The following is a 17,804-nucleotide window of genomic DNA, read 5'->3' as shown; positions in this document are numbered from 1 at the left end:
ACACAAAATTCTTACGTGCACAGTGTCATTCCCACATCCTGGTCTGGGCTCATGGTATTTTCCCTGCCTTGAGTGCCTGGAGTGCCAGCCATACATCTCTGCCAAACTAAATTTGACTTTTTTCAGTCCCAATAATCCCACTTCTTAAGGGGTTTCCAGATTGTTCCAGCTCTCAGCAATTTTTCTTTCTTCAGATTCCTGCAGTATTCCTCTTAAATTCACCCTGACTGCCTCAAACGTTCATCTTTTCAGGTGTATGTTCAATTTCTCCTAATAGATAATAGGCCACTTAAGGGGAAAATCAAGTCTTTTGTCACTTTTTATCCTCAGCACCTAGTACAATATGCTGTCCTTGGTATTTGCTTAGTGGGTATATTTTGATGATAACTCACAGCAAGAAAATAGGCCCATCGATCTCACTTTCATTAATAGAAATCTAAGTTAAGTATCCTGCCTTTGAAAATGTTCCTCCAGAGCAGTGCTTTTAAGTTAGGAGAACCACTCACTACGACTTTAATTGCAAGCATCACTTTTTTTCTCCAATTACCATTAAGCCTGCAACCAGCTTCTTCGACTGTCTTCATTAAATTATGTTGGAACTAGGTTTGGGAAATGATAACAGATGGTTGCAAGTGATAACAGATGGTTGCTATCCCCCAACACTTTAGCTAAGCCACATTTAAGTCATATTCAAACGATTACCAGAACCTCTCATGAATATCCAGATCAAATGACGTCACTTCTCTTTAAATTCCTTAGCATGTGTCGCATGCCTGTCTCCACCTCTCAGGCCTCATCTCTACCACCCATCCCCCTCACCCACCACACCCTGACCAAAACAGCCAGCTTTCAGTTCCCTGGGTTGCTCAACTCCTTCCCTCATCCTGGCCTCACACAGTGGGACTCGTCTGGGATGGTCTCCCCTGTTCCTTTCCTTGATCAATTCCTGTCATTCTTTGAGCCCCAGTCAGCTTGTCTCTTTCTTGAAAAAGGTCTTCTCTGATCTCCCAGAATAAGTAAAGCTTCCTTGTTGTGTTCTCATATTCTAATAGTCCTTATCACAATCATAATTATATATAACTATGGAATGGTTTTGTGACTGTTATCCCCATCTGACTGTAAGCTAAGATGTCAGAGACTATACAAATCTCATGCATTAGGATGTTTTCAAGCCTGGAATAAACCTGATGCACAACAGAGGCTTGAATGAATAAATGCATGATGCAAAGGTGTACAGTTGAGTAAAAAGTGCAAGAAAGCAGCAGTTTTACAGCTATGAAATGTCTGCATGTTGAGACCTTTCAGTACATGATTATCACTAAAGTTAATGCGGTCTCCTTCCCTGAAGGCTCCAGCAACCCCACTGATATGTCCATGACCTGTTTCTGTGTCCTTTCAGTCTTAAATTACCCTGCTGAGTCAAACAACTGGAGAACAAATTAGCACCAACTGCAGAGGAGATTTTCTGATACAAAATTCTGACCTTAAAAACCCCTAACCTTGAATATTTTTTCTGTCAGGGTGCTAACAGTTCACCAAATTTACATGGAAGAGTCTAAGGTTTCCTACACTTTCAACCATATTTCCTCCACTAGTCTTGTCTTAACTAGTATGGGTACAAGACTCAACTGGTTTGTCAGTCCCTTTACTAGGACAAACCATTATTCAATTTTAAAAAAAGGAAAAAGGGTACATTTAATTCTATTGTTCTTCTCAGATCCACCTTTTCTCATTTTGTCACTTTATATCCAACCAGACAAATAACAGCATGAATAAATGTTATGTTTTAAGGGTAGGCGTCTAACACACACCTGACTCACAGCAGAAAGAAACACATTTGCATGGCATCAAGTCTGTCTCTACAGTGACTGACCCGCATACTTTAAAATTATCAGACCCGTCATGGTAGGTGGCAGGAGGCGTCTGAACAGAGTTATGCACCTGGAACCCTGCATCATCCACATACTTGCCGCTTTCTGTTACTGCCAATATTTCAGTGCTGGAATCTATTTCTGGAAGTCTTTTCTTGATTGTCTCATTTTGCCTAAGACTATGCAAAAGCTGCAGATCCCTATGGTGGTATCTGCCTTTGCTTTCTTTGTGGTTCCTTGAGGATCTCTTAATCTCATAGGATCCTCTAGGCAGGGAAACACTGCACTCTTGGAACTATGGGCCTTTTCCTCTGCAGAGATTTAAAGAGCAATTCTCACATCCAATCAGTTCTTGCTGCTTTTTATGTTTGGATCCCAAATTTACCAGATCAATTCCAGGAGGAGCAGAAGACACATCCAAGTTTCCACATGATTTATTATTATTCCCCCTTCGTGACAGTCGGAATTTCACTTGGGCTCTTCTTTTTGCCTGAGTCCAGTGACTCTCATCTATGGAAGATGAATCTGAAAATAGTATGTAAAGCTCACTCCATCTGGGGCTTGAGATCTGGAGGTGAAAATCATTTCTTCTCCCTTTTCTTTGTTCTTCTGCATGCTCATATCTCTCAGAGGCCCTTCTCCTCCTCCTAGGCCTTTGTTTTACTGATTTATTACCAGACTCCTTCCTAGCAGGGCTCAGCACCATGACAGGGGTGCACTGCTCAAATGCATCTTCTGACATGTCATGCAAGATGGTAGATCTAGACAAAGCAGCAGGCAAAGGGTGGGAAATGGGAATGGACAGGAAAGCCATGGGAAAACAGAGAGAGAGAACGATGAAAATGATAGCATGGACCAGAAGTCGGTAAATAGAGATCAAATGAAGAAAATGCACTAAAGGAAAACATTAAGCCAGTATAAATTATCCAGGGAACAGTATAAGGCAGAAGCAAGAGCCACCCAGTCTCAGAAGGTAAAACAAGAATATAAAACACTGGTCTAAAAAACATTGAGTAGAATCATTTGCTGAGCACTTACCTGCAGATGTCCTGAGTAGACGGACAGACAGACAACCTTGACTGGCTCCTGGGAGCTGTCCCTGTGGTTGGGCTGCTTGCCTGGAGAAACAAGTTAGATAATTTGGCATCTTGATTAAGGTAATACATGGTCGATATCTTGTTTTTTTTCCACATATTTAAAAAATTACAACAAACGTGGCTGCCGGTCATGTTGATTAAAACGCAGCTCACGGAATGTGGGAAGTTAAGAGTTCGTTTTGCAAAAGTAAAACTTATTTGAGGAACTTGAAACAGCTGAGATGCTGCACCGCTTTGCTGTTGCTTCATTTATGAGAGAGGAAGATGATTCTACAAGTTTCTATTCTAGTTACTGTAAACATTTGAGTGGAATGGCTCAATCTGCCTTGGAAACAAATGGGTAGCACTTGAATATCTTATGCTATAAAGGACATAAGGGCCATTACATGACAAGGATGATAATAATCCAGGAAGCCTAAATAATCAAATAGCCATTAGATTGCTAGATATTGCCTAGAGTTGGCATTAGGTCACAACAAGGTCCCCATGAGATAATATATTTGAAAACACTCTGTAGTATTTAAAAGCCTACAGTTATCTCTACTTCATCATTGAAACTAGTAAAATCTATCTGTCACAATATTATTGACTTTTCATATCTTTTAACCCTGTTAACATACTGAACCTAAGAATAAGAGAGGCTGAAATAGTTAAGATTGTTGGCGCAAAGTTGAGTACATTTCACTAAACTCCCACCTTGCTTCACTCCATCTGACTTTTTTAACCTGTTTAATAAAGATGATGGTAAATCATAAGTTAGAATGTATGTAGCCCTGGCCAGTGTGGCTCAGTTTGTTGGGCATCATCCTGTGCACCGAAAGGTTGCTGGTTTGATTCCTGATCAGAACACATGCCCAGGTTGTGGACTCGAACCGGGTAGGGGACATGCAGGAGGCAGCCAATCGATGTTCCACTCTCACATCAGTGTTTCTCTCTGTCTCACCCTCTTCCTTCCTCTCTCTCTAAAACTCAATAAAAATATTTTTTTAAAAAGAAAGCTAGCCCGGCTGGGCGAGGCTCAGTGGTTGAGCGTTGACCTAGGATCCAGGCGATTGGGGTTCGATTCCCAGTCAGGGCACATGCCCGGGTTGCGGGCTCGATGAATGACTCTCTCATCATTGATGTTTCTATCTCTCTCTCTCCTTTCCTCTCTCTGAAATCAATAAAGATATATTTAAAAAAAAAGAAAAAAGAAAGCTAGAGTGTATTGAGGATTTACTGCATTGTTCTGTGGCATTTTCTATTCTCTTTAATTCTTACAATATTCTTGCAAGTGGGAAATAGTAATAACTAACAGTTTTGAGTGAATATTATGTGCCAAGCACTGTTTTAAGTATTAGTCTTATGTTCACTTATTAATACTGTAATTAGTTCCATGTTCCAGATGAAGAAACATCTCTGTTTCTTACTAGTAGGTGTTAGAACAGGGATTTGGATGAGGAATCTTGCTCCTTCATCTACTCTCTTGTCTACCTAGCAACACACTTCTCCTTTACAGAGGAGGAAGCCAAGGAAGTTCTAGTTCCAGATTCAAGCCAGTCTGACTGCACAGATGAAATACACAATTTTGACACCAAGAAAATAGCAGCAAAGGTAGAAAACTCAATTCTAAATTTCAAAATTGTTCCAAAAATTCCCATATTTGAAATATTGTGAGATCCAGAGAAAGAGAAACTAATTCTAGCTTAAAAGGTCAGAAGAGCTTGAAAGAGGAGGCATGGTAGGCTGAATAATATTACAACTGTCCCCCAACCCCCTGCAAGATGTTAACATCCAAGTCCTGGAAAATTGTGAATATGTTTCCTTACACAACAAAGGGTACTTTGCAGACACGAGTAAATTAACGATTTTGAGATGGGGAAGTTATCTTGGATTATCCTGGATTATGTAATCATGAGGAACCTTACAAGATGGAGGCAGAAGAGTTAGACTCAGAGAGAGACAATGTAAGGATGAGAGCAAAGAGAAGAGAAGATGTTACATTTCTGTTCTTAAAGATGGAGGGAAGGGTCCCTGAGCCAAAGGCTAGGTTATTAAATAAATAGCACGGGCAAAAAATGACTGGCCATTTGGGAAAATGTAAACCTGGATGCCTTCCTTACTGCCTACACTAAAGTTTAGGTGGATGGAAGACTTAACTATAGTAAAATAAAACCATAAAATATGTGAAGAACATATAGCTGAATATGCTTATAATATTTTGGAAGGGAATCTCTTTTCTTAGGATGACATGAAACAAGAAATTAATGGAGGAAAAGACAAATAAGCATGATATTTAGAAAAATAACTCTTAATTTTTATAAAAGAAACACATATACTCACACATGAACATTACCCCAGAAAAAATTCAAAGCCATAAATAATACCATATTTATAACATACATGATAGCCAAACAGCTCCGTTCTCTAGTATTCAGAGATCTTTTACAAATCGAGGAAGAAAAAGTTGATTGATCTTTGAGAAAAATGAGTAAAACACACAGAAGCTTCACAGAGAAGGAATTACACGTGGCCAAAAGCCACGTGTAAAAAAGATGCTCAATTTCAATAAGCAAACAAATGCAAATTCAGTTAACAACGGTATTTACTTCCACTTATCAGATCAGCACAGTTTAAAAAGATTGATAACGCCCAGTGTACTGAAGTGGGGGAAACCAAGCATTGCCGTATATTGCTGAAAGTACATCATTGTAAACTGGCACAACCTGTTGAAGGGCAATTTGGTCAACTCTATTAAAACAGAAAATGTCTATGCTGTTCAAGTCAGAAATTCTAATCATAGGAATCAATTTTGCTAAAACACCTGCACAATTGCCCAAAGATATTTTCATTATAACAGAAATGTTCATTATAGCATTATTTGTGACAGCCAGAGATTGGAAACAACCCAAATGTTTAGTTATTTACAATGAAATACAAAAGCCATTTAAAGGAATGAGATGCACCCCATGTATGCACACACAATCTCACACACGCATATTTGTAAGATATATTTTTATGTGAAAAGTCAAGTTTCAAAATTGTATATAGTACGATCTCATGTGGGAAACTAATGCTTTCACGATGTAAGTTCTCATATGAATAGGTCATTTTTAGAGAAGTATACATACAAATGTTAGCAGTGATTATCATTGAGAGGTGGAATTATGAGAAACCTTTAATTTTCAGGTTACCTATTTCTGTAATATTTTAAATCTTTCATTTTAATAAAAGAAAAAATTTTAAATCATATTAATGATCGCATTACAAATGACAACCATTAATATCAAGAATCAAGATATGTGGGTTTTTTTCCTACAATTTAAGTAATAAAGTCATTTCGTGTTTAACCTCTTTGAGCTCCACTTCTCTTTTTCAATTAAATGTAGTCAATATGACATCTGCATAAAAGGATTGTTAGAAGGATAACAGAAAATCATTGATCAGGTAAGTGCTTTGTAGCATGTCCAAGGGTTGTAATAGGATGTTAATCTTGGAATATGAGAATTCCTTTGATTCATTTCCAACAAATCATGTTTTCTCCCCACATTGGACTCAATAGTATCCCTTCATTCAAAGAGAAGACACATAACAGCCTTAAGTCAACGACTCCAATCTAGGCTAAAAATTAGAATCGCTGGGAAGTTAAAAAAAAAAAAAATGATCTCTTGCCAGGCTTAATTTTAGAATCTCTGAGGAAGGGGATCGAGGGTGTAGAACCTGATCATCATTATCCTTAAAGCTGCCCCAGTGAGTAACTCACTGTATACAAAACTAAGGACCTAAGTTCTTGGCCAAACTGGAGATTATCCTACTTCAAATATCATATTAGTGTTGTTGTTGTTGTTTTCTGAGGCTCCAGTGATAATATTCTTGAAAGTCTGATTTTTTTTTTAATAGAGAAAAGTGTTTCCTAAATTCCCAAATCTCATTATCTATCTACATGAGATCTTGGACTTCCAGTCATAGTTCTACTACAAGCTATAGCAGAAGGAGATGAAGGGTATAAACCTAAGGACATTTATTTTATTTTTTTGTTTGTTTTTAGAAATTTTTTTTTGGCATATATCTTTATTGATTTCAGAGAGAGGAAAGGAGAGAGAGAGAGAGAGATAGAAACATCGGTGATGAGAGAGTCATTGATGGCTGCCTCCTGCACGCCCCCGACTGGGGATCGAGCCCGCAACCCGGGCATGCGCCCTGACCGGGAATCGAACCCCGATCTCCTGGATCCTAGGTTGATGCTCAACCGCTGAGCCCCACCCGGCTGGGCTAGACCTAAGGAAATTTAAAATTTACCAGAAGGAGAATCATGCACTGCTTACTACTTGCTGCTGAAGAGCAGGACAGTAGAGAAGGAAGAGAAGAACAAAAGATGAAATTCCAGTGTTTTCTCTCCCCATTGATCCACCCAGGGTTGAACATGGTTTGGGGAGAGGGTGTGGGGGGCAGGGCATGATACTTGGAAGACTCACCATTACATGCTTGGGAGCAAACCAAGAGCACAATGCTTGTTTTTGCCTTCCCTGGAAAGACCACATGTCCTTAAGATGAGCTTCTCAGCGGGCAAGGGCAGTGCCAATGTAGCACCTGGCTGGTACATGAGAGGTAACCGAGGCAGATGGACCTGAGCCAGCTCTCTCGCACCCTCCGCCTGGGGTGGGGTGAGGGAATCCAGATGTCTTCTTGTGCTTTTGTGTGAAAGACAACTGAGATTGCTAGCCTGGGGAAGTAAGCAAGGGTCACCAAAATTAAAATAAATGTGACTTTATAACAGAGGCCCACAGAAAAGACTACTCAGGCAAGAGGTCTGGAGATTTCAGTGAAAACCCAAATGGGTTGGAAGGTCAGACTGTAGCAGAGAGCCAGTTGTCAGGTCTAACAGCCAGTGTTTGGTGCTTTAGCAACAGGCCTGGAAAAAACCTGCAGTATAGAACCTAAATATAGGCCCCTGACCAGCGTATTCTGAAAACTGTAGGGAAATGGGAAGAAAACTTGAAAGACTGAATGTAATAAGTTCTGAACTGGTAGAGCCTGGAGTCTTGTTTTGAAAAAAAGCAAACATTTCTCACATCAGCAGGAAAGGGGGCTTAAGAAGGAGATAAAACTTAGATTACTTTGAGAAATTTACATGTCATCTCCCTCCTCATATTATGCAAAATTTACTGCTGTACATGCTGAGGACCATGTGAGATTCCTAAGAAACTCTGTGTAGCAAAGATCCACACCATTGGCTGATTACAAAATCTAGATGTAGAAGAAAGTGATCTTGAAGACAAGGATATTATTCTGTGGATTAAAAATGGTGCATAAAGCAAGACACAGGCCAGACAGAAAAAAGTAGAAAAGAATGTCATTGCAAGTTGTCTCAATGCTCCTTTTGGCACACAAAATTTTGGGAGAAACTAAACATCTTTTCAGAAAGAGAAAGACAAATCTACCTTTAGCAATTCACACCATTGTGTGAGAGAAGCTGGCTAGATTCTGTAGGTAGGTAAAAAAAAGAAGCTGCAGTTAACTGTGCAGAATCTAGCCCTAGAGGCCCTAGAGGCCCTTGAGATGCCCCAGAAGGCCAGCAAGTGGAGCTGCAGAAACCAAGCTAAGCCAGCCTACGTGTCCTATTGAAACAAGACAGTTGAAAACACAGATGGGACAGTGATTGTCAGCAGCCCGGGGGGGTGTGGTGGTATGGCAAAAAGTTTGGTTTGAAGTAGCAGCTCATGTCACCTCCCACTTCTCAAAAGCCACCCACTCCTATTAATATAGATCAGATCCAAGATAAACTTTGGCAGCAGTCAAAGTTGAACCACTGGGGCCAGGAGATGTAACACTAGTTCTGAGAGAAAGGACCATCTCTTGGGGGAATAAATGGGGACCATTCTATGAAGGAGTTGAGGACCCATCAGTAGTACCTAGGCCACCTAGTAAAATGCAAACATTCTGGTAGCTGGATAAACAGACTCAGACAGTTGTCTTTGGTACAGTGTGTTGCATCCCCTCATCTGCTTCTAATAGCTGCCGTTCTGGTGAGTGATTCCTTGTGGGTGCCAACTGACCTTATAGTGACAATGAAGTGAGTGTAATTTAGTTTCTGCTTTGTACTCCTAATCCATAGGAACATGCTTGGGCTTTCGCAAGTTTAAATGCAAGAGAGTTGATAACTCCAGGAGCAATTCTAAAAAAATGGGGTCTAGAAGCTTATTGATAAATGACCCATTCTCTGTCCCTCCTGTAGAAAATTTTGAGAGACATTTTAACTATTTCCCAGAAGTCCCATTAAGAATCAAGTTCCCTTAACTGCCTTCAAAATGCATCCTTAAATTGACTTTTTGCCCATCTTTGTCTCATGTTCTCTAGTCCCTCATTTATGATTCCTGGGATGACTTCAGAAATATACCACTTACAACAAAAGTCTTGTCACCACTACTTCTTTGTGGGGAACCCAAACTGAGAGAAAGCTGGTACCAGAAATTTTTCTAGAAAGCAGACCCACAAGATAGAATTTAGGAGACAGGTCACTCACGGTCAGACATAACAGGGAACTGTTTGCTGGTAGTAAGTGGGGTGGTGATGCCTAGTGAGATATAGCATCACAATTGGTTGGCTGAGGTACAGGAGGATGGGGAGGGATGCATGAGCTCTAGCATGTGTATAGGAAGGGCCAATGATAAGGATAATGGCATGCAGCTCCCTGGCTTTCTTAACTGCCCGGGAAGCTTCTATGAAAGAAAAGGGCAGAGTCAGCTTGGCCAAATGTCAAGCAAGGGCACTCTGTGAAAGCCTTTGTATAAGTATACTCCAAAGCGTACAGACGCTGCCCCCAGGCAGATCTCAACTAGAGGGGACAGAAGCCAGGGATAAGTGCAACAGCCCCCAGTCTTTCAAATAGTCAATTCTTGGAGACATTCTTTACATTTCATAGGTGGTCCTGGTGGAATCAAGCTTCGGTGACACATCGGTGACCTCTACTGCTTCCTTCTATTGGCTTCTCCTTTGCTGCTTCATTGCCCTTCTCCTTGCTGCCCAGGAAACACTTCCCAAACAAACTACCCATACGAGTCCTTGCCTCATGTTTGCCTTTGTGAGAACATAAGCTCAGATGCCGGAGGTTTAGAATGGGCCGCGCCGTCCGATAAACTGGCTGCCTGCCGCCCGCGCCCGCGCCGGCCTGGCCTGCCCCCACGCTCCTGTGGTTGTATGCATTCTAGCTGCAGGTCCGGTGCCCACTCTAAGTCCCACTGCATGAAGGCCGAGTTCAGGATCCTGGCTCTTCCCTCTGTCTGATGCAGTTAATTGTTCAGAGAGAGAAAATTCTCCTCACAGTTCTCACTGCCTCCCTTTTTTCTCCACTTTGATCTGTATTCTGCAGAACATTGGGATTAATCTTCTTAAGGTGTAGCTCTAGTCATTTCCTTAGCCTCATCAAAAGGTTCCAGTGGTTTTCAACTACCTAATAAATTAAATCCAAAGAGACCAGTTTGGTATTTTCAGGCCTTTGTGTTCTGCATCCCATCTACTTTTCTGGTATTAACTTTAGTCACTTCTCTTAATTCCTGGGTTCCAGCAAAACCTAGCTTATTTGTTATCATCAAATATGTCCATACATTTATTTCCATGCCTTTCTCTGTAAAGAGAAGAGGTGGAGAGCGGGGAGGAAGCAGGCTGAAGGAAGCCAATGGGGGGAAAGTGGGACATCTCTAATACTTTTAGCAATAAAAATAAAAAATAAATTACAATAAATAAATAAATAAACACTGACCATACCAAAAAAAGAAAAAAGAAAAAAAGGAAAGGAAAGGAAAGGAAAGGAAAGGAAAGGAAAGGAAAGGAAAGGAAAGGAAAGGAAAGGAAAGGAAAGGAAAGGAAAGGAAAGGAAAGGAAAGGAAAGGGAAAAAGTTTGGAATTTTCCTCAAGGCCCAGTTCATTTCCCAACTTTATGCAAAGCCATTTCACTTCTAACTCCAGGAACCCTTTTTAAATGTTCCTGATGGGATCACTCTTGCTCTAGCATTTATTTTATCATCTATATTCCTGTCTGATCATTTCCAAACGGCCATGGCATTCTACAGTTAATTTTTTTTTCTTCCCTACCAGATTTATAAGAGAGGCCAGTCTTACTCACTTTGGAAATCTTCAGAGTGTCTTGTACGTATCAGGTAGCTCATAAAGGGCTGTGGGGTTGAACTGTGCTTGGTAATAGTTGGATGAGTTGAATTGACTTGGTAAAGCCTGTCCTGATTGCAGTAGAGATAAAGATGACAGACAGTCACATCCAGTGACCCAAGATGAAAGGGGCTCTGCTCTCCTCTGTAAAAGAGGCAATTCTGCTCTGTAACAAAATAAATGAATGGAGGCCACCTTTTATATAGTACTTGAGATCCTTTTATTGGACTTTGGAGTTTAAAAAGCACATCAAATTAAAGGTGCATCTTTTGTTTTCTTTTAAAGAGAGGGATTCCTATTGAGGAAGTGACATAACTATATTGATAACTATATTGTATAGAGAAGAATATGCCTTTCACTAATTTTTAAGTTGGCAGAGTCTGTTTAAAAAGAAAACATAGTAATTGAGAATAAAAAGGAACTAAAATCTTTTAAATGCATGGCCCTATTCAGCAGCAATGAATTGTTTTAATTTCCTAGTTGGTACATTAAGAGAGCTTGGTAATTTGCTCATCCCTTTAATAGGTGCAAGACTGAAATGTGGTTGGGAAGGGGAAAATAACAATTGACTGGATGAGCAGAATAATATGTTCTTTGAAATAAAGCATTCTTTGTAATGGATGTTTATTTCAGATGATTACATTGTACAGTGCATTCAAATGGGAAAAACAAACAGGAGGCCAGCTGCACTAATTTTATCAAAGTTATTTATATCCACCATATAATTAAAGGCAGTAATTTCAAATTAGGTTTTCTGAGAATCCATTTATAGGCAACACAAGACAACTTGTCTCTATGGCATCCAGGCCACGATTGTGCTCTGGGGGTAATGTTAACTACTGCCAATTGGCCTTGGCATTTTGAAAATTAATTACTGTTTCAAAAGATGCTAAAGCCGTTGCCTCCTGCTGCCCTGACCAGTTTAGATCTACTCTACTAGGAGATCTCGATATATAATTTATAGATGTTACAAAGAATAATCATGCATCATCATTTATGAATGGCTTCTCTTATTTACTATTACATTAATAATACCTTTTGAAGAATGATTCTAGAACTTCAGATGAGAAATGCTGTTGCAGAAGCTTCCTTATATTTTTAAAGTCCTCATTAATTTCAGCAGTAGTTCATGAATAACACGTTAAAGAATTAAGTATTAAATGAAATATACAGCTGGCTCTAAGGAAGAGAAAATAGGCCCCAAACTGTCAAAAGACACCTTTTGTTTGTGAAAATGATACTTAATGACTAAAAGAAATAAGTGTAGAAAAAATATTTATGCAATCTCAGGGCTACTAGGAACTCCATAGAGGTGACTTGGTCTAACTCCATCCGACACTATTATTGGATTTATAACACTCTCAGGAGGTGACCATCAGCCCCCGCTTGGTCAGCAGCAGAACTCACTATCTCCTGGGAACTCCCCTTGCATTTCTCTAGCTGTATTGTCAGACTGCATCATCCTGCCATCACACTGAAGTCCGTTTCTTTGCGGTTTCCAGCACGAATTCTAGTTTTACCCTCCAAAGCTATAAGAAGTTTCCTTCATCTCTGAGTCTTTCTCCTAGACCAGATGCTTTACTATTATTGATCCTCATATATGCTGTATCCTTGCACCTTCTCTTTGATCGTCTTATGTGAGTTTAGAGTACACTGTGCAATTTTATATGGAAATTTGAAGTATACATTCGGAGCAGTGAGTAATTAAATTTATTGGAAACATAGGATGCCAGTGATGAATCTGTAAAGGGAGATTTTATACAATGATGAAACTTCAATGTCAGGTTAAGTGGCGTTCTACATTTTTGCTGGGTAATCAGTGAAGGTTCTCATTAGGAGATAAGATGGTGACAAGTGTCTTTAAATAAGATTAGTCTATTGAAAAAAGAAACAAAAAAATCCATTTATAATAGCATCCAAACTATAACATATGTACAAATTAATCAGAGAAAAAATAGAGAATCTATAAATATATTCACAAATATAATTAATTGATATATGACAAAGGTGCCAAGGCATGAGGAAAGAAACACCTTTCAAACAAATGGTGCTAGAACAAGTGGATATCCACATTGAAGAAAACTAACCTAAATCCTTACCTTATAACATATTAAAAATTACTTTAAATGATTCATTCAAAACAAAAAAGATAAAACTATACAATTCTGAGAAAAAAACTGAACATCTCTGTGACCTCAAAGTAGGAAAAGGTCTTTTAGATGAGAGAAAAAAAGCACAAATCATGAAATAAAATGTCAGTAAGTTATATTTTACATAAATGAAATACTGCTACTCTTAGAAAGGCATTATAAAGAAAGAGAAAATGTGATGTGCATATTGGATAAAGAATTTGTACCCAGAGTATATAAACAATTCTTACACTCTTATAACCAGTAATTAAAAAGACAAACACCCAATAAATATAGGCTAAATATTTGAGCAGCCACTTAAAAATATATAAATTTTCAATAAACATTTGAAGACACTCTAAATTATTTACCATCAGCAAAATGCAAATAAAAGCCAGAAGGACATAATACTACATGCCCATTAGAATGACTATAATTAAAAATACTGGTAACATCAAGTACTGGCAAGAACACAAAGCAACTAACTTCCATTCATTACTGGAGGAAATGTAAAAAGGGAAATCATTTGGCAGATTCACATCAAGTTAAATGCACCTACCATACCACTTAGCCATTCCACTTCTGTGTATTCAGCCAAGAGAAATAAAAGCGTAAGTCCACCAACAGCAAGAGCTGTATACAAATGTTCATAGTAGCACTCTTCACAGTAACCAAAATGTGGAAGCAGCCCACGTGTCCACTGATGGACGAATGAATAAGCAAACAGTGGTATATGCACACAATGGAATATTACTCAGCCCTAAAAAGGAAAGATCGATGCCTCTACAAAGGAAAAGTCTGAAAAGGAAATAAGTGAGATACAGTAAGGAGATGGAGTAAGCACAGAGTGACAGGGAGCTGAAAAAAACTTAAGGAGTTTTGTGGCTGAGACAAAGATGAGCAGCAGATTAAATGAATGAGAATTTAGGGGCTAGAGATAAAGGATCTTTAGGAACCCTTACTGTGTGCTCTTTCCCCTGATTTCTGCTTCATCTCCACCTCTGCCTCCAATCCACAGGCCACTCCATGAAAACCCTTATGAAAGACACGCCAGTGCTTTCAGAACTGGGGTTGCATTTCTATTGAATGACATTTTCTGTTGGCACAGGACTTAAATTGGGAACAAGAAGGCTTAGATTTATTTAGGTTATATCCATGAAAAGCAGCCCTACAGAAGAGCAAAATATGGGATCTAAACTACTCTTTACTATCTGGCTTAATTCAGGAATTAACTTTAGAGGAAAAGCTACAGATCAAAAGATACTTTATAAATACTGTGTCTCCCAACAGGGTTGTTGGTAAAGAGTTGAAATTAGTCAAGAGCTATATATTCTCAGTTATATGAAGCAATTCCATGTGGCTAGTTAAGTGTGGAGTCAGATGAGGCCAGGGAAACAAAATATATATATTCCCATCAAAATATTTGCCTAAATAAAAACCAGAAAATAGTCACAAAGAAATTAGTCCAAGATACACACGTAGGCAGGGCTGAGAGCTATCAGAAGAAATTTCTGAGGTGCACGTAAGTGTGTACAGAGAAAAGGACATTAAGATCTCAAATTTCATCACCATGGGCCAAAGCTATAGATAATTTTAGCCTGGAAAAATTTTCAAGTAGGTCCAATCATATTTTTCCCATGTTTATATATAAAAAAAGAAAACACTTCGGAAAACCAACATAAGTATATTTAATGCCTGAGCTGTCACCTTACATTACATCCACCAAGTTAAACAGCTTGCCACCTTCATGCCGAAGTGACTGCATAAGTTGGATTTTTATACAGGGTTATTGACATTTTATATAAGCAAAAGCACATTTAATTTTAGAATAGCTGATTGGTAGATCTTTAGAGTAACAATCTAATAATTGGGCTAATTGTTAGGGCCACCCTTTGTTCATTAAAATCATACCTCTACTGAAGAGAATGTTTACTTATCTATTTAAAATGACAACGGGGTACAAATGGGCAATTAAGACAAGAGAATGTAAAAAGACTGTAAAATACTAGTCTCAGTTTTCATACGTCTTTCATTTATAATTTGTGTTTTTATGGTTTTAACACAATCTCATGATCATGTCAACCTATAAGTGCAATCTCTGAGTTGTTCCTAATGTCATCTTTAGCATCTGACAAATACAGTACATTTGCTTAATGTTATAACATGTCATTCTTGCATTTTATACATCTTAATTTCTAAATAATGTCTGCTATAAGAATCTAAAAAATATTTCTTAATATCTGAGTTGTTACTTCATCAAATCTGTCACTTTTGAAGAATAAAATGATAGTTTAACTTTGAGAGAACATAAGGAAATCGAGTAATCATACTGTTTGGGAGAACAAAGAGAAGAGCTAAAGTTATTACAATTCCTGTAAGTTTGTTATTATGACTAATAATAGTACAAGAAAATAATGTCTGTTTGTAGGGACAAAAAGAGGTTTCTAATGGAAATTAACTCTTGTTATATTCATACATCTGGGCTTTACTGAAGGTTTTAGTATGTATTCCTTCTAGAAATCAAGGGTCTACTCTATATATTTATCATATATTAGAACAGAAATAAGACACTACAAGGAAAATATTAATTCCTAAACTGATGCAGGAATGAATAAATATCTTTAAGCTTACTTCAATGGAAAGCAAATATTTTTATATGATAGTGAAGGAGTCAGGGACACATCACACCAAAAATATGCTGCTTTGGAATATTGATTATTTTGAGGTAAAGACACTTGAAAAACAGCAGGTGCAAGCTCTGATCTCTTTTCTTTCTGAAAGCAGGAGGTTGAAATTCCCATGTGAAAGATGCTCTCCATATACCAGGAGGAACTAAACATTCTTATCCCCAGAGATGAGGAGTGGAGGCTGAGAGAAACCTCTACAAATCGATCTTGCTGAAATAATTCTTATCTTCCTTTAGTCTCTTCATGTATTTTAATTACTTTTTCACAATTGCCACTCTTTGTTCAACCTAGTGTATAAGCACTCAGACCTAGCCACTTCTGTGGGACTTCATTTTCCTGTGACTACTCTCATGGACATGTAAAATTTTATTAAATAAAATGTGTACTCTCTTTTTTTAAAAAAAAAAAAATCTTTATTGATTTCAGAGAGAGGAAAGGAGAGGGAGAGAGAGAGATAGAAACATCAATAATGAGAGAGTCATTGATCGGCTAGCCCGCAAACCGGGCATGTGCCTTGACCGGGAATTGAACCCCGATCACCTGGATCCTAGGTCAACACTGAACAGCTGAGCCATGCCCGGCCGGGCAAAATGTGTACTCTTTTTTCTTGTTAATCTGTTTGATGTCAGTCCTGGCTGGAAACTCAAAGAGGGTAGAGGAAAAATTTTACCTCCCCTACACTAGGAACAGAGTGTTCTCTTCTTGGGCCCCAAGAGGAGTGGAATTTTTGTTGAGAAACATAACTATGATGGATATATTTAGGAACTCCGAAGAATTCCAAAGGAAATTTTCTAGGCTAGACTTTGTCTCTCTCTTTGAATTTTGGCTTGGACAATTCAACCACTGAAAAATGTGGCTGTGTTAGCATTGTGGAAGTGGGGGTGAAAGGTAGGGAGACTTCCATAAGAATAGAAGCACAACTTCTCCATTGGTGGACACAAAATGTAACGTCTGTGTTGACCTTCAATTCAATAGGTTGTGAGCAGTTGTACTCAGGCCCAATCAAGTCAAAGAAATTAGGGAGATTTGAATAATATTTCATTCTAACATAGAGAAACCAACTTTATTGCTGGTCCCACTAATCTCTAGCACAAGTCTGGAGAGGAGAAACTTAACAAAAAGAAAATAAATGGTTTATTGTTAAATATACACAAGAAAGAAGTACTACATTTACATGAGTAAATGATTCCCAAATATTGGTCTTTGAAACAGCCAATTAAAAGGGAAAACTGCTGCATTTCCTCTTCTTGTAACTCCCTACATATAACGGTTAATTTTACCTATCAACTTGACTGGGGGAAGGGGTGCCCAGATTAAACATTATTTCTGGGTGTGCCCCTACAGGTGTTTCTGATGAGATTAGCATTTGTATTCCTGGGCTCTGTAAAGTAGGTTGCGTTCCCCAATGTGTTGGGCATCATTGAAGTTCTTGAGGATCTGAGTAAAACAGAAAAGTGGAGGAAGGAGGAATTTCCTCCTTTTTGCTTCCTGCCTATCTGCTGAGCTAGGACAGTGTCCTTTTCCTGCCCTTGGGATTTACACCATCAGCTCCAGGTTCTTGGGCCCTCAAATTGGAACTGGAATTACACCACTGGCTTTCCTGAGTCTCCAGTTTGGAAATGGGAGATTGTGGGACTTTTCGGCGTCTATAATCTCATGAGCCAATTCCTCAGAATAAATCTCGTTCTGTTTCTCTGGAGAACCATGACTAAAACAATAGGGTTGGTTCTGAATAATCAGCAATGATTTATATTTCTGGAGACATTCTTTTTCTAGGTGGGTAGGGAAGTAAGCAATTTTTGGGGTTTTTCAAAATTAGCTTATAGTTTATGTTTTGTTACTTATTTGTTATAACAGAAAGAAAATGCCCAGAGAGAA

The 17,804-nt window shown here is 38.7% G+C and overlaps 1 protein-coding gene across 1 annotated transcript in view; it reads right to left on the bottom strand.

Moving 5' to 3' along the window:
• The window catches only part of MARCHF1 (membrane associated ring-CH-type finger 1), a 548,248-nt gene that overhangs the window by 69,749 nt on the left and 460,695 nt on the right, over nt 1-17,804 (bottom strand). The window contains 3 exon segments of the mRNA XM_081136454.1: nt 1,874-2,166; nt 2,170-2,632; nt 2,910-2,989. Of these exon segments, the coding sequence (XP_080992580.1) occupies nt 1,874-2,166; nt 2,170-2,632; nt 2,910-2,989 (836 nt within the window).

The sequence above is a fragment of the Miniopterus schreibersii genome, assembly GCF_964146895.1.
Source record: "Miniopterus schreibersii genome assembly, chromosome: 4".
Classification (NCBI taxonomy): Eukaryota; Metazoa; Chordata; class Mammalia; order Chiroptera; family Miniopteridae; genus Miniopterus; species Miniopterus schreibersii.
Note: the sequence above shows the minus strand (reverse complement) of the source record. Positions and strands in the feature narration are given on the sequence as shown.